General features: G+C 26.7%; 1 protein-coding gene across 1 annotated transcript; it reads left to right on the top strand.

Annotated features, from left to right (window-relative positions):
• The first annotated feature begins 6077 nt into the window (after nucleotides 1–6077).
• LOC135931718 (E3 UFM1-protein ligase 1-like) lies at nucleotides 6078–23508 on the top strand. The gene is made up of 18 exons (XM_065468994.1): nucleotides 6078–6197; nucleotides 6244–6389; nucleotides 6432–6558; nucleotides 6599–6713; nucleotides 6756–6883; nucleotides 6927–6985; nucleotides 7036–7191; nucleotides 7233–7426; nucleotides 7633–7875; nucleotides 9852–10020; nucleotides 11297–11570; nucleotides 12606–12775; nucleotides 13983–14128; nucleotides 14816–14896; nucleotides 16380–16471; nucleotides 21200–21276; nucleotides 21644–21802; nucleotides 22944–23508. The coding sequence occupies exons 1-18, from the start codon at nucleotides 6124–6126 to the stop codon at nucleotides 23084–23086; spliced, it is 2553 nt and encodes an 850-aa protein (XP_065325066.1). The 5' UTR covers nucleotides 6078–6123; the 3' UTR covers nucleotides 23087–23508.
• The last annotated feature ends 1224 nt before the right edge of the window (nucleotides 23509–24732 follow it).

The following is a 24732-nucleotide window of genomic DNA, read 5'->3' on the forward strand; positions in this document are numbered from 1 at the left end:
TTGATCATCTTAAAAATTTATAAACAAATAAATATTTTTCTTACAACACGAAAAATGTCACCTTTAGATAAATAAAATATTTATACTGTCTAGATATTATATTGTTGAAGATATACCACTATATGCAAATTTATTTTTTATTGAATAGAATTAAAATAAATTTTTACATGGCCAGTTAAATAAAAATTTCTACTATTTGTATTCGATTTGAATAATTGGAATGAATTTTCTTAATAAAATAACTAGTCTTGTCTCCTTCCTTACTATATCTTTATCTGTAGTAACTTGGAACATCATGTCACCTGTTTGTGTGTGATAATGCCTTTATTAAATTTTTCATCTTGTATTTTATATTAAATAAAATCTCCTACATTCATGGTTCAATTAAGTGATAGTATAACGTTCCTTTTCCACTAACAGTTTAATAAATCCCATTGAATTCTAATATCGCGATTAAACATTCTTTTGGAAGGTGCAACTCCTGTTGTGTCATTTTGTGTTTATATAATTGAATAAGAATTTATCAAGTGAAATATCTAAATTATTCTTTATATTTCTTTTCAGGTGCATCTTAAACGTACTCATCATACGTTCCATCTGGCAATTAGACTGCTGGTGGTATTTTGACGTCTGTATATGTTTTATGCCATAATCGTTGCAAAATTTCTCGAAAAGACTATAGTTTCAGGTATTCCAAATAGCGAGATTTTTTAAAAATATCTTTTAGTAATTTTTGACAGGAACAATAATTGGAAATTTACTATAGGCATCCACTATTAACCTTTTTGTGAACTGACCCGCATAATCTATATGTATCCTTTTAAAGGGTTTAGTTGCCGAAACCCTTGGTTTATTTTTAGTATTGTCAAAATATGTATATCAATTGTCACGACTTTTTACTTCAATCTCTATGTCGTATTCATACCGGACCACCACATATAAACTTTGGCTAAGGATTTGATTTTTCCTGCTCCTATTGACTTTCATGTAATATTTGCAGTATATTTTTTCACATACTTGATGGAATGATTTTGTTGTTCTTATAAAGACAATCTTTACTGATACTTAGTTCATATTGAATGTTTTTATAAATTTTGTTTTTTATAGGTTCTTTATTCTTATATCATTTCTCACTTTCGATATTTTAATATCTATATATTAAATCTAAAGTTAAAAAAAACGATAATGAATTTTATTTGTAATTCTTTTGTATATATACATTTATATAATTATCCAATTTAACTTCTAATAATATGCAATTTGATTAACCTCGATAATATAATATTACATGTCGGAAAGTTAATATAATATACAAATTATGTCCTTTTAAAATATATATAACGTGACCTTTAAAAATATATCTTAACCTTTACAATAATATTCAGATGTAACACTTTATAAGTTTCGTCACATATTTTGAAGTTAATAGGTATATCCCCTAAATCATTTATAATTGTAATATTATCTTTTTATGGTAATCTTACAGTCAGGAACAACATTGTATGCCAACTTTATATTTTATGTTGAAATCATTACCTAAAGTTATGTTCCATTTCTGCAAGGACATAGTATTGTTGTCCTTAAGACCCTTAGTGAAAATATAGACGAGAGTTTTATGGTCAATGATAAGTGCAAATATAGTCTTAATTAAATATTCCTGGAATATCTTGATGGCAAACATTATAGCAAGAGCCTTATGTTGGTGTAATTCATTTCAGAATTTAATAAAGTTCTTGATGCAAATGCTATTTTTGCCATCTATTTAAGTGTGAAATACATTACATAGAGTTGCATCAGTAGCTCCGATGAGTAATTTGGGGTTAAAATAAATCAATGTTGTAGGAAGACTAATCAACGTCTTTAAATCATTAAAACATCTAGAGTGTTCTAAATTCCATGCCCATTTTTCTTTGTTGACAATTTAGTATAAAGGATCAGCATATCTGCAAAGTCTTTTAAAATTTTCTCTAGTAGTCAGCCATTTCCAGAAATGTTGATAGTTCAGAAGCTAATTTTAGTTCTGGCATGCTTATTATTGCTTTGATCTAGTCATGATTCGCATGTATCTACTTTCTGTCAATATCATGACTCAGAAAACGAATTTCATTTTTGAAAAACAAGCTTTTGGCAATTAGGTACTAAACCATATAATACGATTCTTTCCAAAACTTATTTAATGTTATTTAAATGAGATTTATCGTTATTTCCAGTTATAAGTAAATCATCGATATAAATATGATATCTTTCATATTACAACACAGAATCCACTATTTGTTGAAATAATGCAGATTAGGTCTCTAGCTCAAAAGGAAGTCTAGTAAATTGGTATTATCCCTTGTGTGTGGATATTGTCGAAAAATTTCCGCAGCTTTTATCAATGGGAATCTGTAGAAATGCGTTTTTAAAATCGATCTTGGTAAATTTCTTTTCTCCCGAAAGTTATTAAATCATTTATTCGTGGAAGTGGATATTTAAAATCTTCTAGAGTTGAATTAATTGTGTCTTTAAAGTCAGCGCAAAGCCTAATGTTCCCATCATTCTTGTAGATGGCGTTATAGGACTTGCCATCTAACATCTTTAACCGGCTCGATGATTTTTTTTTGTATTCATCTATTATGTTCTTTACCCACAACTTCAATTTTTGTAAGGTATACACCTTGGTGTTATAATCTTAGGTAAGGCATCTCTCCTTAAATATAGCTTGACATTTGCTTTGTTAATTGGTATGTTAGTCATTTTGGATTCGCAGTTTTTGGTCAGTTTTTTAATTTTATCATCATAACTTGTATTAATTTTTGCTATGAACTTATTCAAGATATTTTTGAAAGCGTTGATCCATGAACGTCCTAATAGTGCATTTTTTTCTAATCAATTTCTTTAATTTATTTTAGTAAATTTATAATTGTAAGATATTAATTATAGCGTATCATTTTATAATGATAGAAATCAAAATAATAATTATTTTTTAATAAACGATTAATTCACTTATTTCGTATGATTATAAAAATAAATGAATAAAAACCTGTTTTAATATAAATCAGTAAACATATAAATAACAATATATTACTTATTAAAACCTTATATTATATTTTTAATGATTTATAATTTTTTTAAAATTATAATGTGACATATAGTAACAACCAAATGACATCGCAGATTGGCCTAAATATTAGAGATAATAAAAAATTTCCACTGCATATAATCCCCCCCCCCATCCTTTTACTCCAAAATGTATACAATATATCACAATAAAAAAGAATTTGAAAGAAAAATTAGTAAAAGTTAATAAATTTTTAAAATAACGGCTATAATTCAAAATATATTTAGAAATAAGAGTATTTTTATTTAAAAAAAGTGAAAACAAAATTATTTTTAATTCCAGAGGCCTATAATAAGTGAACTCAAAGACCTTTAATAAAATTTAAGAAAACCCCGCCTAATAGTGCTTCTCTCTCTTAAAAAATCCTTAAGAAGCCAGTAACGAAGCGTTCATAGAAGCAAGAGAGGCATTACTTCCCTTGTAATTTTTTTAAAAAAAGCTTAAATAAAATTTAAACAGTCTGTCAAGGATGACAGGGAAATGAGAATTTTTTTCTTACTTTCGATAGATGTTACTTTTTATTTGATAACCATATAAAATTTTTTATTTTTTTTAACCCATTCCCTCCACCTTTATACCATGTCCAGTCCAACCCATTGACTAAGAGTGAATATTGTTTTTGACTTGAAAAAAATATTAATGAACCTTAACTTGATACCCATATCAATATTCTCGATGTTAAAATATTACAGATTACTTGATACCATATTAATATTCTCGATGTTAAAATATTACTGATCACCTACTCCTAGACTCGCCCATTAAGAGGGAGTGGTCGATCTTCTGTTGAATCTGCACATATCAGGCCAAAAAACACAACTTTAAAAATAAATAACAATAAAATTTAAGAACCCATGAGGACTGATGATAAGCTGCTTTACCGAGGACATAGCGCTAAGCGGGTGCGATAAATGTTGAGTTATCGTATTTATTTTCTAGTTCGATTCAAAAACCGAATAAGATAAAAAAATGTTACAAAATGTGTCCACAAAAAATAATATTATTTTTACCACGTTAAAAAAAAATTAATATAATATTTTACTACGTTTAAAAAAAGTATGTACGGGAAGTAAATCTAAAATTGTATATTTTTTATAATAAATAAAAAGAAAATTTCATACTCATACGATACATTTATGCAGCATGCAGTTGCGTAGCTATAGGGGGGGGGGGTCGAGTTTATATCCCCCTTTTTAAATTATACGTTCAAAACTCAAAAGTAACTTTATATCAAATAAATACCATGAATATTTATATTTTTCTTGAGGCATTACAATTATTTAAGGAAACTTTAAACTTAAGAACAAATATCAAAACACTTTTAACAATATTAGCAACACTTCCCATAACTACTTGGGCCAATGAGCGGTCATTTTCGACATTGACTCGACTTAAAAGTTATTTAAGGGTAACCTCTGGCCAGGCGATGACCAATGGATTGGCTCTTCTGAATATATATAGAGATCTTAATCCTATCCTAAATGAGGTCATATAGGAAATGGCCAAAGGGCCATTAAGAATTAAGTTAAATATATAAAATATAAAGTTTTTTAACATAGTATTTTTAGTTTTTTTTAATCAAAAGCAATCGAAATATTTTTTCAAATAAGCACTTATTATTTTAAATTTGTTTAGTTCACATAAAATTATATTTCGTTATTTATAAATTGTTTTACAATAGTTTATATAAAATTTATGTTTTGTTATATATAAAAATTTTTTTAACATTTATTTTATTATAGATAACATTTATAATATTTTAATCTATAATTTAAATGTGTTATAAAACACTATTAATTATAAAAAATATCAATTATAATTAAAGTAATTTATATCGTTTATAAAAAGCAATTTATATGTTTAATACTAATAGTTATAAAGTATATAATTTATAATTAAGGCAATATAATATTTATAATTAAAACAATATAATATTTATATTTTAAATAATCGCTTTTTATTTGTAAATTAATTTTTATAAAAGTATGTATAATATATTGAAACGTATATCTATAAAAATTATGTCGAAATGTGTTATTTTAACTAAAATTAGTGATGTTAATAGCTCAATTTGAGCCGATATATATGGTTAACTTAATATATTAGCCAGAAAATTATGCAAGCCTGAAAATTGCTCATGGGTAATATACAAAAGTTTAGACATTATTCGTGAAATCTCTAAGCTTGAGAAAAAATTTTTTGGCTAAAATATTGAGTAAGCTGTTTATAAAAATTGGCTCAAATCAAGACGTTTAACAACATTAATTAAAATGATCAATAATTCTAGGACTTTTATATTATAAGAAAAACAAATATGATTTATAAGATAAACCCGGCCAAGATTTTATATGTATGGACCCCCTCTAAGGAAAATTTTTAGCTATGCCACTGCATTTATGATATATTTTAATTTTTTATTATGTTAAAAAAAATTAAAAAAATTGTTTATTAATTTTCTATAAAAAAGTGAAAATCAAACAAATATATTGTTTAATTTCAATTTTAAAAATTTCAAAAAAATACCAAAACCTACTTTACAAAACTTGAATGAAATAAAATTATAACTGTGCCTTCAATAACAAGTTTAAAGTAGGGATTTAAAAAGAGTAAAATTTTTATCGTTTATCCAATCTACCTCAAATGAAGAAAAATTGCTAAAAAATTTAAAATGTAACAATTTTCGCTCTTGATAATTACTCAAAAACAAGGACTTATTAATATTAATATATTATATGGTTTAATTAATACAAATAAATAATCAATTGAATACCACGTAATAAATTTTACGCTTTGTCACTTTATCCCCTAACGTTACATAACCCATTACAATGTTTAACATCTTTATTTAAATAGGGCATGAATTATTTTATGTATTAGAATTATAATCTAATTATTGCCATAATATGATTATCAAATTTTATTTTATCAATATAGCTATTCTCTAACGCGTCCTTTAAATCACATGTTTTAACCATTCATACATAAATTTTCTTAAATTTTTTTTAGTCATATAGTTTATAAATATGGGAGATTGGTCAGAAATTGAAAATTTATCTAATTTTTTTAAGAAGATTCAGGAGGATACTCATATAAACAGGTTCTCTTAATGTTAATGAGAGTTTATATTTATATTTTAATTCAAGATTATCTGATAATAATTGTATTGAAATTGTGAATAAATTAAGTGGAAATAATCTTATACAACTAATTTTTACTACAGATGGGAAAGAGTTCATTACCCCAAAACACCTGATAAAGGAAATTAAAGAGGAATTACAAGCTTCTGGAGGTTTTTGTTTGTGATAAATTATTATTTTAATAAAACTTATAGGTAGGATTAATGTTGTAGACCTAGCAACCATATTAAAGCTTGACCTTAATCATATTCAAAATGCTGTAACAGATTTACTAAAACAAGATAATTCTTTGAAATTTATTTTGGGACAAATTATTAGCAAGTCTGTTTATTAGTTATTTAAATTTTAATGAGATATGTAGGCAGTATGAACAATCTATAGCTGAAGAAGTCAATCAAAAATTATCTCTACATGGCATTTTTTTTATCAACGACTTAGCAAAATCCTTTGATCTTCCTGGGGAATATATTCATAATGTATTTTAAATATTTTAAATATCTAGTAAAAAAAATAAAAAGGTTATTAAACACAATTTACTAAAAACGATTCATGGTATATATGATAATGATGCAAAGACATTGTATACTGAAAATTATGTCAATAGTCAAAAGTGTAAACTTAGGGGCCTCTTGATAGCCACAACAAAGTTTTATAACCCTATTATATTGTCAATTAATTATATATATTAGACCTATGAATTTGGAATATCTGACTTCTCATTATCAAATCAATGAAAACTTGATTATAAGTTTTACAATAAAATAATTAATAATTGTAATGATTTGTTTTACTCCATAGACCTTGTTGAAAAACTCATAGTTGATAATGAGGTAAGAGGCATTTTACAGGGTAACAAGAAAGACAAATTAATATTTATCAAATATATTCCACTGATATTCACTAATATGCAAAGGTGTTGGGTATTATCATACTATAGTCAGAATAAATATCTAGGTAATAAAAATAGCAATCCTTGTAATATTAATTTATTTTAGAATATGATGGACTACACAAAATTAGTATATTTGATCCTAAGACATTTGTTACTAAAATATTAAATGAAGAATTAAATGATACCAACCAAATTCCAATATTTCTTAATGATTCTTGCATTCACCAATCTATTTTAGATACAATATTATCAAATATTGAAATAAATCTATCATCATCACACTATTGTGACATTCTAGTTAAGAATAAATTATTATCATTTTTTTTATAAGGCTGGCTAGTTCATAAAAAATCTATAACATTCACTCATACATTGAAAAAGTAACTTTTCAGTGTCTACAAAGCTAATTAGCCCCTTGATAAATTCATTTATTATATAGAATATGCTAGCCTTTCCTCTTTTTACTTCAAATAAAAAATAGCATTTTTACCCCCACCTACCAGGAAATGATTCCATCATTTATGACCATCAGAGATGCACAAACCATAGTCAACCTATTCAGAAAATGTCCTATTGCTGCAAAATATAAATTCATTGATGATGCAACTTTTTTGTGGGATAGCCCTAATGTTAACACCAATGAGACTTTGCTACTCACAGAAGATGCCACTTTTCTCCTTGCCAAATGTTTTATAATCTCCTGTTCCAAACTTTTCTCAGAGCCCATCAAAGAAAAGGCTCAGAAAGTATTGTTTGAAGTTTTATATACGTTTTATTTATCAAACACCAACCATGTTGCTGTTTAAAAATAAATAATATGTAATATTTTGAGAATCACTAGGACCAAATTAGTTTCTTATAAAATAAGATGTCACCTACCATGGTTTATATTAATAAAAAGAAATATAGGAAATTGTTTGAGATTAATTAAGATATTATTTAAATTGTTGTTGAGCTCAGTGGCCTATACCTTCTGAGTGATGGAAGTAAAATACCCCCCTGAAAAGTGTCCCCCCCCCCTTCCCTTAAAAAAATGGTTAATTATTTGACACCCATAAATTCAGAAACAATTTTTAATTCATCAATCTTTAATATGTAATATATAAATAAAATGTAAAAAAATATATAATTTAGACAAATTAGGAAGAGAAAGTGAAAGAATTTATAATTTAATCAATATTTAATTGTTTAAAAAAATTTTTTCCATTGATAAAATGATTAAATTATTAAGAAATGGATCTTTCATGGTCTACGAAGTCTTGTTTTAATTAATTTAATTTTAATCATGACCCTTTGTAGTAGGAATGGTTAATAAATATTTATATAAAATTGTTAAAGTGTAAGCAAAAAAATTTAAAAGTAGACGATAAGGTAAAATAAACGAATAGTTTTAGTCTAAATCATAAGTCTCAGAATTATCATCATCAGAAGAAGAAACTAAATAATGTTTTAGTAAAAATATTTTAATTAAATAAATTTACAATTCTCAGAATCTGACAAATCTTTAGATTTTAACCTCTGGGTCACATGTAATAATTACATCCCCTGTTTTAGCCATCTTATAAATATTTCCAAACTTCAACATTTCTTCAAAAATATTACTTGAATTTAAATGGTAAAATTCACAGATATACTCGAAATTATCTTTAACGATTGACTTTTCTGCCATTCACTTTGGTGTAAAAAATGATGTTTGATTCATTGATTTTTCATTAAATCTTTCATTAAACTGCATAATAATCAAATCAGGTGCAGCATAAAACACATTGGTTTTAAAGGTAAAATAAAATATTATATTTGATGAAAATATATATATCTCTCCTTTTTGGATTGTAATGTTATAATTCTAGAACTGAAAATCTAAAGGTAGATTTCTCTCCACCATAAAATCTTGTGCCTTTGAAAAACATCCAAAAATTCTGGGTTATATGGTTAAAATTAAATCCATCATATCTTTTTCTAATGTGGTCCGTCTATTTATAATCTCTTATATTATGCCATGTGCAATTATTAAGTATGCATTTGTATCTTATTTGTAATATTCTTGGGCATATTTTGAAATTGGAAAAATAATTTTATGACAAGAAATCTCTGATACAACCTAATTTGCTAAAGATCGACCAAAATTTATTAAAATATAACAATAACATCCTCCCCCCCCCCCCTCCTCACTTATTATTTAATATAATGAATCACGAGGTTGAATACGATATAACAAACCAGAAATCAATTAGTTATGGATGGGTGTAATAAAAGAATTAAATTTAAAATAAAAGTACTCCCACTCAAATTTTTAGAAGCAGTTGCTTTGGACCCCCTCTTTTCCGTTGTAGGGACCATTGGTTGGGCTTAGATTACCGCACTAGTGGTGTTATTTGCCTTGATATTTTTTTTGATTTTGAATCATTCATGCAACAACATTCTTTTTTTTTAATCGATTAAATTCCCTAAAGAATGAAAGGAAAAAATTAGAAATAATAAGAGAAAGAAAATGGAACTTGTTGATGGCTAATTTAATTAGTGGAGTAATTTAGTTTTATTATACAAATCCAACATGAAATAAACTTATTTATTTAATTTCTTAGCAGACCCGACTATCAATTTCAGTTGAGTATATGAGAAAGAAAAACCTTGAGATTTGAAATCCTATTTTGGGGTCGAAATTCTTATTTCCACCTATGTAAATCTATATAATAAAAAAAAATATAATCCAACATCCAAGAACTTTCAAAGCCATACGCCCTATCTCTTATTTGATGAAGATGTGGAGAACGTAAATAATAGCCTTGCCAAGGTAGGCAACAAAAATTTGGTCGATAACGGCTTCGCTAACGAAAACGAAACTAATGGCGTCTCCAGGAAAGAGGAACGAAAGAAAAGATCTAGCACGAGTTTTATTATTTATTTATTTTTTTACTACTAATCAATTATTGATTTTTTTTAACTATAACTTCACTTTATCAGAATTCAATTTTTGTTGTCTAATGTATAAATTATATCGTCGCAGGAACTACTCATATTTCTTTATGGGGAAAAGGAGAGGTAGGCTGGATTCATGGATCCGATTTATCAGCTGAGCACTTTTTAAATCTTATAATGAGATTAATTTTTTAAAAATTAAAATAAATAATATTTCGATTATTATTGCGAATAGAATTAATGGTAAAATAATATTAATAAAGAAAGAATGATCCCATAAACGGATTTTAAAAATTGGTCAGCCCATAAATTGGATCGGATCCCTCTATGAATTTAGCCTTAGCCATATAAATGGGATGATTTGTTTATCTACGTATAAAGTAAAATTTGAATAAAAATAAAATATTAAGTTCTGACAAATGTATATCGATATTTTTATCTTAGCTATTTTTTTTATATTAGTAGTATTTTGCCTAATTATTCACTTATTCATAATTGCATGCCAGAGGTAAATGAAATATACCTATACTATAGGTAATCTATGCAATCTTAATTTTAAGTTTTAAAATTTTTTGTTATTTTATATTTTTTGATTTGTTTCATAATTAAATTACTACAATAAAATTAATGTGAATATGTTTTCTATTGTAATATATTCGGAGTTTGAAATGTCTTCAAATATTTTTTTTGAGAATGTTCAAGTTTTTGGATCAAATTTTACCTAAGCAAAATCTTTTACAAATAAATCTTTTGTGATTTTTATTCTAAAAAATCTTTCATTTAATTTTCTTTAAAACCTCTATTGCATTTTATAAGCCTGAGGCAACACTTCAAATATTTTATTATATATATTACAATAAATAATTATTTATTGCAAATAGTAAAACATTTGAGCGGTATAAAGTGTAATTGGTAAGACTGTGTCGAAAATTTAAAAAGTTTCAAAAATTTTGCAAATTTTAAAATTTTTATTGAAATCATGTTAAATTTTGAAATTTATAAAATTTTCTAGAATAAAGTTTTGGACATGTTTTTATTTTTTGTTTAAAATAGCTTGTTTATTTATTTTCCTTGAAATTTAAGTTTGTGAATTTAATTTTTTGATGCTCTTGGATACAGCCCTAAATAACGTACATTCTTAATAAATTAGCATAAATATGAATTCCAAACTTATCTACCATAAAAAAAGAAAGAAAAGAAAATCATCCTTTTATTTTACATTTATAATTGAATTATTTCAAACATAAGAAAACCAAGGTGGTGGTTCCCAAAATTCTCGCGCCCGAGAACACAAGACCAAGAGTGTTACGTCTGGCAAAAATGTTCTCGCTCAGCAGAGACTGAAAAATCTTGAAAATTCTAAAAACGAATCTGGTAGCCCCGCGAAAGAAATAGCTTTCGACATTGATGACATACGCGAAAAAATCAGTGAAAACGTGTTTAATAACTTCAGAGGACGCGAAGACGCAGGCGACGAGCGGTTACAGTCGGTGCTCGATCTTATAGGCCAAATTTTGAGCCAGTAAATTCACAAAAGATCGTTTACTAGATTAAAGATTATATTGCGTTTTTTTATTTATGCAATTTACTAATTGAGTTTTGCAAATGTATTCTGATTTTTTAAAAAGTTTTTATGGAGAATAGAATGTACTTGGAATGATTAAGAGAGAAAGAAAACTCGGAAGAAGGAAAGAATTTGCGAAAATAATTTTAATTTAAAAAAAATTATGATTAAATTGAAAAATTATTGACTAAGTAGAACTTATTTAAGGTTTATGGCCTCAAACCTAGATTAATATTTCTGTTAAGTATAAATAAATTTTGGGCTAAGTCTTACTACATCATACTCTTGAATTTATGTTGTATAACTAGATAAGATTGTTATCGATCTTGGTCCTAAATTAAAAAAAAACCGATATCACATTATTGGACAAGACTTCCCATCCTATATCTTACATTTTCCCTTCAAAATGGAAATAAACATATTAAACTTAATATGAGAGCTAAAACTAATTATTTAATTTATCATTTATTAGACCTCTTATTTATTAAATGCTAAAACATGAAAATATGTCAAATAAAATATAATTTTTAAGAAAAATTCTTGAATACGAATTATATGCTTGTTTATAGGAATCAAAAACTACATTTTCCTTTACACTTAACTAAATACAATACTCTTATTCCTAATTCAATCTTTAATTTTTAAATTATTTAGGCTGTGTCCGTAGCTCGTCTTATTTCCAAACAGAAATCTGAAATGAAAGAGGCTATCTATATTTTTAGTACTTATACTTAAAATGAAACAGAATAGAGTGTCCTTAGTTCAAAATCTGAATAGACTTAATCTAAACAAAAATAAGTTTCAAAACGAATTAGGGACACGTATAAGTTTAATAAAAATAAAAATTATATAACTAAGGATATGGCCTAGATCGAACTATTATCCGGGTTCTAAAGAGTGACTGTGACCATCCGGCCTAGACCTGCAATCCCGACCGAAAAAAGCTAGATTATCCCCTAGATTAATTTTTTTTTGAAATAAATAAATTCCTAGACCAATAAATCAAGAATACGAGGAGGAGTGCAAAAGGCTCTACCTAACGTCCGTCACTTGCAAACGCGTCGAAACTAAGCAAGAAATGGAGAAAATTCAGGAACGAATTAATGAATTGTATCACAAAATTACAGTATTTCAAAAGGGCGTTCAACTGTTTATTAGTCATGGTTTGCATAAAATATACCATTTTTTATTTTATAAATGAAAATAAATTTATTCAAATCAAATCCATAGACTTTTAATGATATGCGTAGACTGATCATTTAAAAGGTTAGGGATTTATTTGTAATGCAAAGACTAGCAACTATGGAATTTCAGAAAAAAAATCTTTCATTAATTTTTTTAAGGTAAATTTTTTTTGATCAATTTAGAAACCATATACAGTTTGCCCTGATTTATGCTTATTAATCGTAATTTTATTTGTTCAAAATCCAGTATAAGTATATTGTCACAAGATTGAATTTCTTTTCCATGTACTTTCGACATACCTAGAACGTGAAAGCGTTTTTTTTGAATGTGAACATTGAACGTGAACGCGTTCGTTTTTTTTGGAAATGTTTACAGACACAATTTACTGTGTTACTAATAATATTATATAAGTATATATGTAATTGTTAGTTCGATAAAAAAAACAGATCATAATAATTGTCAGCTGTAGTTAGAGGATAGGTGATTTCTTCTAGTGGTCCAGCGAGTTGTTAGATTCCTAGAGGGGTACTAAACGAAGTGAAAATTTAATAAATAAAATTAAGGGAGGACTCGCCATTTTTTAAATATAAAATATGCAATAAATAAAGCAAACTAATAATGGCTTCTAAATTGATCAACTTTCTTTTGCCATAATGATCAGTTTACATATATTATAAGGAGATTTTGGAACCGGAAATCATAATCTAGAACCAATGGGGACCAGCACAAATCTAGGAATCGATTTTTAAAATGTATAGAAACTGGAACAAAAACCCAATTTGAAATTTTCCGGAACCTGTTAAGAAAAATTTTTTTTGATTGGCCTAACAAAAATTTGAAACGGAGAATCTGGAAAATACGAACCGCTCAAGTTTAGAAGGGTAACCTAGAACCCATTTTTAAAAAAATTTAGGAACCGGAAGCACTTAAAACAAATTCAGAACTGGAAATGGATCCATTTTTTATCCATGTTTTAAACTTTGAGATTATAAGTCTCTGATTAAAAAATATGATTTAATTATTTACATTTATAATAAGTTCAAATTTAAAAATTATAATTGCAGATTGTTTTTTTAATGTCATTGCAGGTTGAGAGATTATCTTAACAAAGTTAATCAATTAATATTCGAGTCGATGAATGAATGATATGATAATAAACCAAAATATTTTTTTTTGGATTATCAGATAAAATCAAGGATGACCTGAACAAATACCTCCTAAAAACAGTCGGTTGCGAATTATTCGAGCAACTGCTGATAATCTGCAAACTTCAATACAGTCAAACGTCACATCAAAAAGGACCCGATATTACAAATACTACCACTATTGAAGTTTTTAAAAACAAAATCTTTTTATAATTTTTATAGTGGCGTGAAATCGAGTTGATATAAAAATTATACCAATTGAAATCTTCATTTAAAAAAAATTTTTTTTTTCAACCGGGATCAAGGTAGCAAAAATAAGTCTAGATTTTAAAAAACGAACTAAGAATATATCTAAAATGGATACAAATACGCTGTGTTTATAGTAAACCTAATTCTCTTAGGCGAAATGGCTAGCAAAATCATAGCTGATTCCTCACAGCGATAATATTTTTTGAGATATACGTAAATATCTGTCGCGATTTCATCATTTCACTCAATATTTATAAATTATACCTATTCTTGGCTCGATTAGGTAAATTTTGATCTCTCATTTTCTATATTTGGGCGAAATTGATGGGGTAACCAATAACAGTTACCGGTTCGGTTTAGGGTGAATATTAAAAAATATTGGACTGGTTAAAAATAATTTAAGGATAATTTGTGAATCAAAAAAGCTCCCTTTTTACCCATTTAAAATTTAATATTGATTAAATAGAAACTTCATTTTTTTTACATTTAGACGTGTTAAATGTTGATCACGTTTTTGCCCATCTGTAGTGAATGCTACAGGCAAAAGTTTGGATAATAATATTACATAATTAAAATTCTGACGAGTTTTTCTTATATATTACATACATATATATATACCCCTAGGGGAGAAGGAAAGCTATAATGGAATTTCCCGACGCTGTTAAAACTCACCTAAGCAACATCAGCAAAACGTTAGTCCAGAATGTAAGTTTTATTTTTTGAAGTTTTTATAAAGCATATTATATATATATATTTGATCTTTATGTGTCTAAGGTAATTAATATGATTTATTTTATCAAATTATTTTATAAATGAAACATTTTTATAAATTGTAAATTTTCTTATATACCCTTAAAGGCTCTGAATATATTATCAATTATATAATTAAAATGATTAATTTATGAAATAAACATATTAATTACCTTAATTCAGAGTTAGGTAGGTTCTTTGGGAAAATTATCTAGATACAGATTTTTCCTAAAAAATATATATCTTAGATACAGGTACAAATATCTTATTAAAATCTCAAAAGGATACAAGATAGTTGTATCTTTTGCTAAATAAGAGTATATACAAGATATTTTTTATGAAAAAGTTTATCAATTCCTTCCACACAATAGGCTATAAAGTCTAAGAGGAAATCAAGAAAAATTTCAACTCATTGTTTCACTAAAAATTGATATCAAGACTTTCGCACTCAACTGCTTTTAAGGAAATGTGTTTAATTTAACCCAACAATAAGAAGGGAAAGATATATAAATCATATAACAGTTAAATAAGAAATATCAGATTCTTATATTGAATATTTCAATGAGCTGAAAGATAACTTCCAATATATGACACAAAATCTATCTTCCTCAAGGTAAACTATAATTAAAAAAATGGCTAAACTAAGCTCTTTTATTATAAATTATATTTATTTAAAAAAATATATATAATAAAAAAAAATATAAAAAAACAAATAAATAATTAAAAATGAATATAAAATAAAACAAATAAAAAAAAAATTAATTAAAATATTAATATATATGTCGTATGGGGATTCGGAATCTCTTGATTTTAAATCCTTTACTGAAGGCTATTATAAAAATTTTAAAATCCGATTTAACCGGAAATGTATTCTAGCATGTGTAGAGTATCTATCCTATAAATTTCAGCCATAGACATTTTAGTATTTTTTAATTTATATCAAAATTGGCTGAAATTTATAGGATAGATACTCTACACATGCTAGAATACATTTCCGTTTAAATCGGATTTTAAAATTTTTTAAATCGCCTTCGGTAAAAAATTTAAAATCAAGAGATTCCGAATCCCCATACGATATATATATATATATTACCTCATAATTTATACTTACTCTCTAAAAAAGGTACCATCAGTCCTCTTAAATTAAACGGGTTTTGACAATAGGGTAAATTACTGTCAATCACTGAATTCTGGCTTATCCACAAGAGGTATCATCATCCCTCTTTAATTAAATTGGTCCTGACAGTAGGGTAAATTACTGCCAATAGTGGATGCAAGTTCACTGCACTGGAGACACCCTCTGCTGGATGGTGAAAGCCACTTAATTGTATGTTTCCCCAGTGAAGGATAAGATAAAATCTATTATATTGGAATCGAATAATTTATATAAATGTCTGAAATACTCAAATGTAAATTTTAAAATTTAAATAATTTATAGGACGCGTCCGCATTTTTGAACGAGTTACTGGATATATCACAAACAAATTCCTTGAATATTATCCTAAAAAAACTGGACAAGAAAAAAGAAAAGTTTAAATTTAAAAAAAATGAAATAAAATACATATTACATATAATTATATACTTTAAACCATACGCCTTCATGAGATTCGGAGAGTTAAGGCCGACTTGTCGGGTGATAGTAACTAGGGCGGTGAACCCTATTGAAAGAGATTTGAGTCTAAGCCTTGTCCATATTACCCCGGTCGACCTACGCCATGCCCATATTACCCCGGTTGATGGGTTGCCTTTAAATATAAAATGTAAAGCTCGCCCACCCAATCTAAAAAATTTTAACCCGCCCGCCCAACCCGTCCAAAGTTTTTAAAAAATATACACCCACCCGCCCTCCCATTTGTCTAAAATTCTTTACCCTCCCGCCCATTAGTCTAAAAATTTTTTAACCTAAATCCACTTATAAAATTTAATAATGGCCATTCTTTCAATTTTTTAAGGTTCTAATAAAAATATTTGAGCATTACACTCCTACAAAAAGTTTATAATTTAGGAAATTAATTTAAGCATAAAAAAAAATTCAATTTAAATTTAAAAGAGTTTTGCATACATTGCATACGTGACATCCGAGTATTACAACAATGAAATCCATTACGAGACATTATATATGGTGGGAAAAATTAGATAAAGATGTCGAAAAACTAATTAAAAAAACGATTGGTACAATAAAAAAAGAAATATTGTTATTGATCATTTAATTAATTATGATTTTTCTTTAGTTTGTTTTTGAACAAAAATTTTAAATTTCCTTAACCCGCCCGCCCATTTTTTGAATTTCTAAACCCGCCCGCCCACTTGCCCATTCTCAAATTTTTTTACCCGCCCATCCGCCCGCCAACTTAAATGGGTGGGTGTAAACGGGCGGGCCGAATCCCCCCCCCCTCAATGCAGACCTCTAGTCTAAACTAAAAAAATTTTAAGCCCAAATTATGGTTCACAGCCCTGGTAGAAAAATCAAGTTGAGCGAATTTGTGTTATCGCTAGCTCTTAGATTTGACCGGTCTCTGAGGTTGTAGGCCAATTCATATATCTCGCATAATATAGTCTCAAATAACTCAGAGAAAACAATTTGAATTAATAGCCGATTTCGATTTTTTTTAGCTAAGGCCCGGAGCCGATTTATTTTGGCTATTTATAACCTTTCAAAATATATTTCTATGAAGTATATTTATAGCTTAACGAAATAAATTTAAGTATTTTGTTCATTTTTCAATGTTGCAATATAGCACAGATTAATTCAATTAGCCCTCATATTTATATTGATTCAAAATCTTTGTTGGCTCACTAGCATAAGATTTAAATCAGAGATTATTTTATACAAGAACAAAGATTAACACTCCAAGATTTTTGCAAGGGGTGAAGTCCCTTTAATTTTTTTTACCATTGATTTTATTGAATAATGTTAGGACTTCATATTTCAAGGCCTTTGGCCGGTTTATATCTCAAATTTTCTTCGCTTTTGTACTCCTTTTTTTAAAATAAATTTCTCACAAATTTTTCATGGTCTTTATTTTTAATATATACTTATAATTAGTATATTTTTTTATAACATCATATGCACATTTTTAGTAATTTGCTAGGGGTAAATTCTTTATTTTGAAATAATATTTACCAAACTAGGCAAATTTTGTAAAAGAGGTGGGGATTTTTACGTTTACCCCCTAATTATAAGCTAGTAAGATAATTACTAATTTATTTTGCGGCTATAATTTTATGTTTAAGTAATTTACATTTTTACGCCATATTGATAACAGATAGTCTGGTAGGAAAATTTTGGGTTGCGGAAATGTGAACTAGATACTTTATTAAGTAATTAATAATAGACATCACGATTTCATAGAATAGAATTACACATTATTATTTATGTCGAACAATTAAAGTTAAGACTATTTACTTTCCCTGTAAGATCTTGCAAGATTTTATCTTTTGACAATAGAAAAAACTTGTAACTAAAAAAAATATAAAGACACTAGAATTAATTTACATAACCGATTTTTTATTTTCGATATATTTCAAAATAAAATAATAAAATAATCATTTATTTTGACAAATTTATTGTATGGAACGAGAAGTGCACGACTTATTAGATATCTCGTATTTACATCTTTTTTCATTGTGCAATTTAATTTTGTTTACACTGACAGTATACATCTATTTGATCCTATTTCTAAATCTAAACCATCGGTGGCTAAAAATTAAATATATTTTATACATTTTTATCATAAAAAATTTAAAAAAAAAATTAATTGATAATTATCGGTGTCAAAAAAAAAGAAACTACGAAAACGAAACAAAGAAAACTTACCCCAATCAAATATATATATAAAAAAACTCCTTAACTTACAGAAAGACCTTCTTACTAATTCTTAGACTTAGTAAAATTTCCACAACAGATGATTACAAACGGTTTTTATTTAAGATACTCAAATTATTTAAAATCATAAAAATCATTTTATATTAAAAAAAAAGAAATTTTCATCGTAAAAAAAATAATGATTGTAAAAAAAAATATATCAAAAATCAAAGTTTTTAATGATTGACATTTTTTAATATACATAAAAATTTTTTATAATTTACAACAATCGGCTTATGCAGTTACATTTTTATATAAGTAAGCTATGATTTATCAATTTAAAAAGGATGAAAACTTATACTAGCGAAAGTCGAATTTTAGCATTGAGCTTATTGGATAACCTAAAAAAAATATTATGATATTATATATATTTTTCTAATTATCAATATCCAATTCATTAGAATACACCATGTGTTTTCGTACGCTTTTTATTTTTATCATGCAAAATATTAAATATAAATAACTGTTAATTGATAAAATTGCTGCGAACACCATTTATTTGATGTTGACCCCTTTCAAATAAGGTTTTAATCTCTATATCTTCAACCAAATTATCTATAGATTAGTCAAATTATTTTGCAAAATAAGATATTATAAAACCGGCATTTTTGAAATAGGAATAACCAATACCTTCGCTTTTGTCAGGATATTATATAAATATTGTAAAATAAATGAAATTATCCCAATAAACAAAAATATACGATAATATATTCAGAGTGAATTCATATTGTTTTCAATTTGAGCTGTAAAATATTATATGTTAACTGATACATCTTATGTTAAACAAAAATATATACCAAGATCATGTGATGGATAATATTCTTAGAATGAATTCATATTGTTTCCAATTTGTATCTGTAAAATATTATATATAGACTAGCATTTTATATTGAACAAGAATATATACCAAGATTATGTGATGGAATATTCTCGAAGTAAATTAGTATGCATTAGTTAACATATAATATTTTTACAGCTGAAATTGAAAACAACACGATTTAACTCCGAGAATATTATCCATCACCGGATCTTGGTATATATTTATTTTTGTTTATTAAGATAATTTCGTTAATTATTTTGCAATATTTATATTATAATCCTAACAAATGTGGAGATATTGGTGTTTATTCCTATTTCAAAAATGTCGGTTTAATGCCTTATTTTGTAAAATAATTTGGCCAATCTATAGATAATTTGGGTGAAATTATAGAGAAGAAAACCTTATTTGAAGGAGGTTAACATCAAATAAAAGGTGTTCGCCGCTATAACAAATATTTATTTTTTTTATTCAAACACTTCGTATTCTATGAATTGGATATTGACTGTATTTAGAAAAATGCATAAAATGTCGTGAATATTTTCCTTTAGATTATCCAATCAGCTCAATGCTGAAGTTCGACTTTCGCCAATATAAGTTTCCATCTTTAAATTAATTGATAAATTATAAAGAAAATGTAAATGCATCATTTATGTTACTTTTAATTTTAGGCCACTCATGATTTAGACCTAGAATCGGAATCCAAAAAAATAGATGTATATTGTCAGCGCAACCAAAATTGCACAATGAAAAAATGTAAATGCGAGGATCTAACATGTCTTGCAAATCTCGTTGCTACAAAATAAATAATGCATATATAAAATATATAATAATTATATTTTATATTTATTTTGAATTACGGGTTTATAAATTAATTCTAGTAGTTACAAGTTTTTACTATTATCAAAAGATAAAATCTTGCAGATCTTATAGGTAATTTTAATTGTCCGACATAAATAATAATGTTTAATTCTTATTCTCAATATATAAATGAAATGGACATAATCTCTATTACTAATTGCCTTTTAAAGAAATTAGTTCACATTTCCCCAACCCAAACTATGGTTTTTCTTAAAAATTTACCCTCTCGCCCGTTTATTCTAAAATTTTGTTTAACCCACCCTCTTTATGTTTAAAAATTATATTAACGGCTGGTTTGGCTGTTTATTTATTCATTTATTTTAAGATATTTTTTAATCAAACTGATAAAATATTCAATATTATGAAATAATGATTTTTAATAAATTGAAGTCTTGTTCTGCTCATTTTGACAGAAAAATATTATAAAATTCATCCGCCCAACACGCCGGCGAATTGTTTAAAAAATATTTTTTAACACCTCCGCCACCTGCCCAATGTTTAAAATATTTTAAGAAACCCACCCGGAGATTGAGTGGGCGGGTTAAAAACCCCCTCATTGCAGATCTCTAATTCAAATAAGAATTTTATATTTTATTATTCGCACGAATACGAATAAATTATTCGATTGGTTCAAAAGAATCGCATGAATACTTTATTATGACCCACATTCTCTTTTTTTTATAAATATGTTTAATTCCCAATAAATGAATAATAGGGTCATCGTTCAAAACTATAGACAAGAGTTATTGGAGAAATTGAAAGCCATGTTCAACGATTTGTCGGAATCGAATGGTAGAGATTTTTATTTTACACGAAATTATAAATTTTAAAACAGTTTCAAATATTATAACTCTTTATCTTTCTATTTATTAAACCAGATAAAAAAAAAGGGTTTCTGATTAAAACTTACATTGCATTATGTCGGTTTTGTTAATTTTTTTTTAACCTCGTTCACATAGAGGTTTTATTTCTAATATTCTTGCTGAGTTTCGAAAATATTTTGAGCAAAAGTCATTTTTTTAAAAAAAGATTTTTTGGATGAAAATTGCAAAATATTTACTTATAAAAGATTTTTTTTACAAAAATAGCATTTTAAATAGATTTTTTTAAACACTTATTCTATGTTTATTCAGATAAATTCACATAAATGTTTTCATAGCTCCCCTCAAATTTCACTTGTTAACGCTTATCACATTTTGTGAACATACCAAGTCCGCCCTTTGCGCTTCCGGGAAATTCGTACCCAATATGATTGATCAATTAGCCCTCCTGCCATCTATCCCACCCGAGATAAAAGAAATGTTTATGGAGTGTCAAAGTTACGCATTATGTTTTTATGCAAATATTTTATTTTGTTAGAAATTTGAAGGAGGAAAGAAATCGAATTCAAAAAAATTATTAAAGAAAAAAAGGTAAAATGTTAGCGCCATTTTATTGACAACTCGCCTATCGCGCGTTGAGACCTTTCATTAAAATAAATTTTCGCACCATCTTTAGAAGAAGCAAGGGCTTGGTAATGCCCAAAAATCATTTAAAAAATAAAGTTAGGGCGAATATTAATTAAAGAAAATAATGGTTTGAGGCTTCTGATTTTCAAATCAAATTTGGCACTTTCATTCTTTTAAATAAATATTATGTATAATTTAAATTTAACTTTATTGCTGTAAAACTTGTCTAATAGGAGTAGTAACTCCCTAATTTTAACCAATATATTTAATCCCAATCAAATTCCTAATAATTACAATTAGATGGAATGTAAAAATTTTGATAAATTGGGCAACTGTATAAGTAGGCAAAAATCTTGATTGCTACATTTATTATTTAGAAAAACGTTATTATTAAATAATAATTAGGGCGTTATAGTCCGTTCGGGCAATGTTATTTTACCTTGAGTTCAAAACGGTCAAAAAAATTTGAATATAAAGATTTGTAATTTACTGTTTTGTCATCTTTTCCTAACAATTTTTTTTAAACCTTTTAAAACGCAACGTGAAATTTATATTCACGGACAAACTCTTTCTTAGATAATCGTAGTGTTGTTAAACGGCTCGATTTGAGCCGATTTTTGAAAATAAATAACTCAAGGTTTTACTCCAGAAAAATATTAAACAAGCCTTTGCTTATAGATGACAAAAAGGTTTGGACATCTCACCCGTTTTTAACCGCGATAGTGTCGGGTTTGATATCTGCTAAAAAAATAAATAGTGGTATAAGGATCTAGTAGAAGCTATCCTTGTAAATCACATTTTGTAATAGAAAAAAAGGCTAAAAAATCTCAAATTAATGTAGAATAACCCGGAAAACTACAATGCATTTTGGTTATGGGCCAACATGTAAAAGTATAAATCAACCAGGCAAGACCCGACTAGTCTACGGATCATGGCCTGAACCGGTTTGGTTTGACTTTCAATAAATAATTTTTTTTTAAACAAAACAATTTCAAAAAAAATATTATTTAGGGCTCATAATTTCAGAATACTCAACGTCTCATCAACAAAATGGTTCTGCCGATGGTGATCGGGAAATTAATAAAAATCACGTGGATGAGGATGTGTTGACCGAGAAACTCTTAATGCTCAAAAATTCAGTTCTTAAAGAATAAATTTGATTTAAAGGATGCATGATTTTTTAAAAATATATATACGAAATGTAATTTATTTATGGATATGAATGGAATTATATATTTCGACCTCTTGATTTATTTTTTAAATATTAATCATATTTATTTTTTTTAAATTGAGATTACTCTATATTTAATGACATATAATACTAATAAGACTGACAATTGTGTTAATAATTGCTAATTAGCTGGTGACAGCCATTCTAGTCTCCTTTATTTAATTATTTAACATTTTATGAAAACTATTATTTATTACGTATTCTTTTGCAAGGGACCCAAAATGGTGCCATCACCAGATTTGTATTTCAATTGAACATATTTTTCCATTTATTATATATGAAAATTGAAATGTACCCCCTTTATTTTTTTTTTTATTAAATACCCGTATTCCTTTTTTTTACATAATAATATTTATTTAAATTATATTATAATGATTTTGATTTGTAAAATAAAAGCGTTTATATATATTAATAATCTATTGGCTAAAAGATTTATTGGTGACAGTGCCCGTTCATAAAATTAATAGTAATTCCAACTGCATAACATTTCTATATTTTTGGTGTTAATATTTAAATTTAAAACAGTGTATTAAATAAATTTTACCAATTCACGTAATCTCTCCCTGTCTCACTTCTCGCTTTAAGAGATTTATGCACCACCTACTAGGGGTCTGTTAATTCCACCTAAATGCACGTTCATACTAAAAACGGGAGGGCGTATTTGAAAAAATTGGCGCGGCATGGCTTATATTTATCCAAAATTTAATTTTTTATTTTCAAAATATTTGCATACCAATTGTAATTTTTATAAACACCTGGTGCATAGATGCCAATCAGCAGACCGAAAATTTTTTCAGAGTCATGAACGTGCGAGTTTGTGATCTAAAAATAACTTGAAAGATCCCTACTCCCCCAAATTTTTTTAAAGGTTAATTTACGCTAAATACAAAATTAGATTATGAAAAATGCTTAAGTTTATAGACAACATAACAGGTAAAATTTAACAAATACTTAAAGCTGACTAGTAACGCGAAACGGACATTAGTATCATAGTTTTTACTGAACTACGCGATGGTAGGCCTAATTTAAAAACGGATTTAATAAAATTTGGTAACAAAACTTAATATGAGTACCCAATTTTAATTTTTAATAGTGTATATTATAAATTCCACTTCGAATATATTGACGGCCATTTTAGATTTTTAAATCAATTAGAATAAACCCTTTCGAAATAGTATATTACAGCTTTATTCCAATAGCACAAGCAGTTAACTGGTTTGAGAGATTCTAGCCAGCCAGCAAGAATAAGAGAGTAGTAGGGTTATAAATGTATTTAAAATACAGTTTAATAAAATTTGGTTAATTTTTTTTTGAAATTTTTTTAATGAATATTTTATAAAGATGTATATATACATTGTTTTTTTTTCAGTAGGACCCATTTTTTGAATCAAGTCATCATCAGCAGTTAGCTAAGGGTTAAAGAGATATCAACATGGGTACAGGGGGTAGGGTTAATATATTTTTAAAATGGTTTAATAAAATAGTCAATGTTTATTAGATAACTATTATGGTACGAACATATGATTTATTCCAGATTATCCTAAATTTATCACTAAAAATATTTAATTT

The sequence above is a fragment of the Gordionus sp. m RMFG-2023 genome, chromosome 1 (assembly GCF_954871325.1).
Source record: "Gordionus sp. m RMFG-2023 chromosome 1, tfGorSpeb1-WG-v2, whole genome shotgun sequence".
Lineage (NCBI taxonomy): Eukaryota > Metazoa > Nematomorpha > Gordioida > Chordodea > Parachordodidae > Gordionus > Gordionus sp. m RMFG-2023.

Bases quoted from the DNA above. Each gene is read 5' to 3' on its own strand.
- LOC135931718 (XM_065468994.1), top strand. From the start codon at position 6,124: ATGGGAGATTGGTCAGAAATTGAAAATTTATCTAATTTTTTTAAGAAG. The intron at 7,876-9,851 runs GTATTGTTTGAA...CCAACATCCAAG, and splicing joins TCAAAGAAAAGGCTCAGAAA to AACTTTCAAAGCCATACGCC. The intron at 14,129-14,815 runs GTTTTTAAAAAC...ATATACCCCTAG, and splicing joins CAAATACTACCACTATTGAA to GGGAGAAGGAAAGCTATAAT.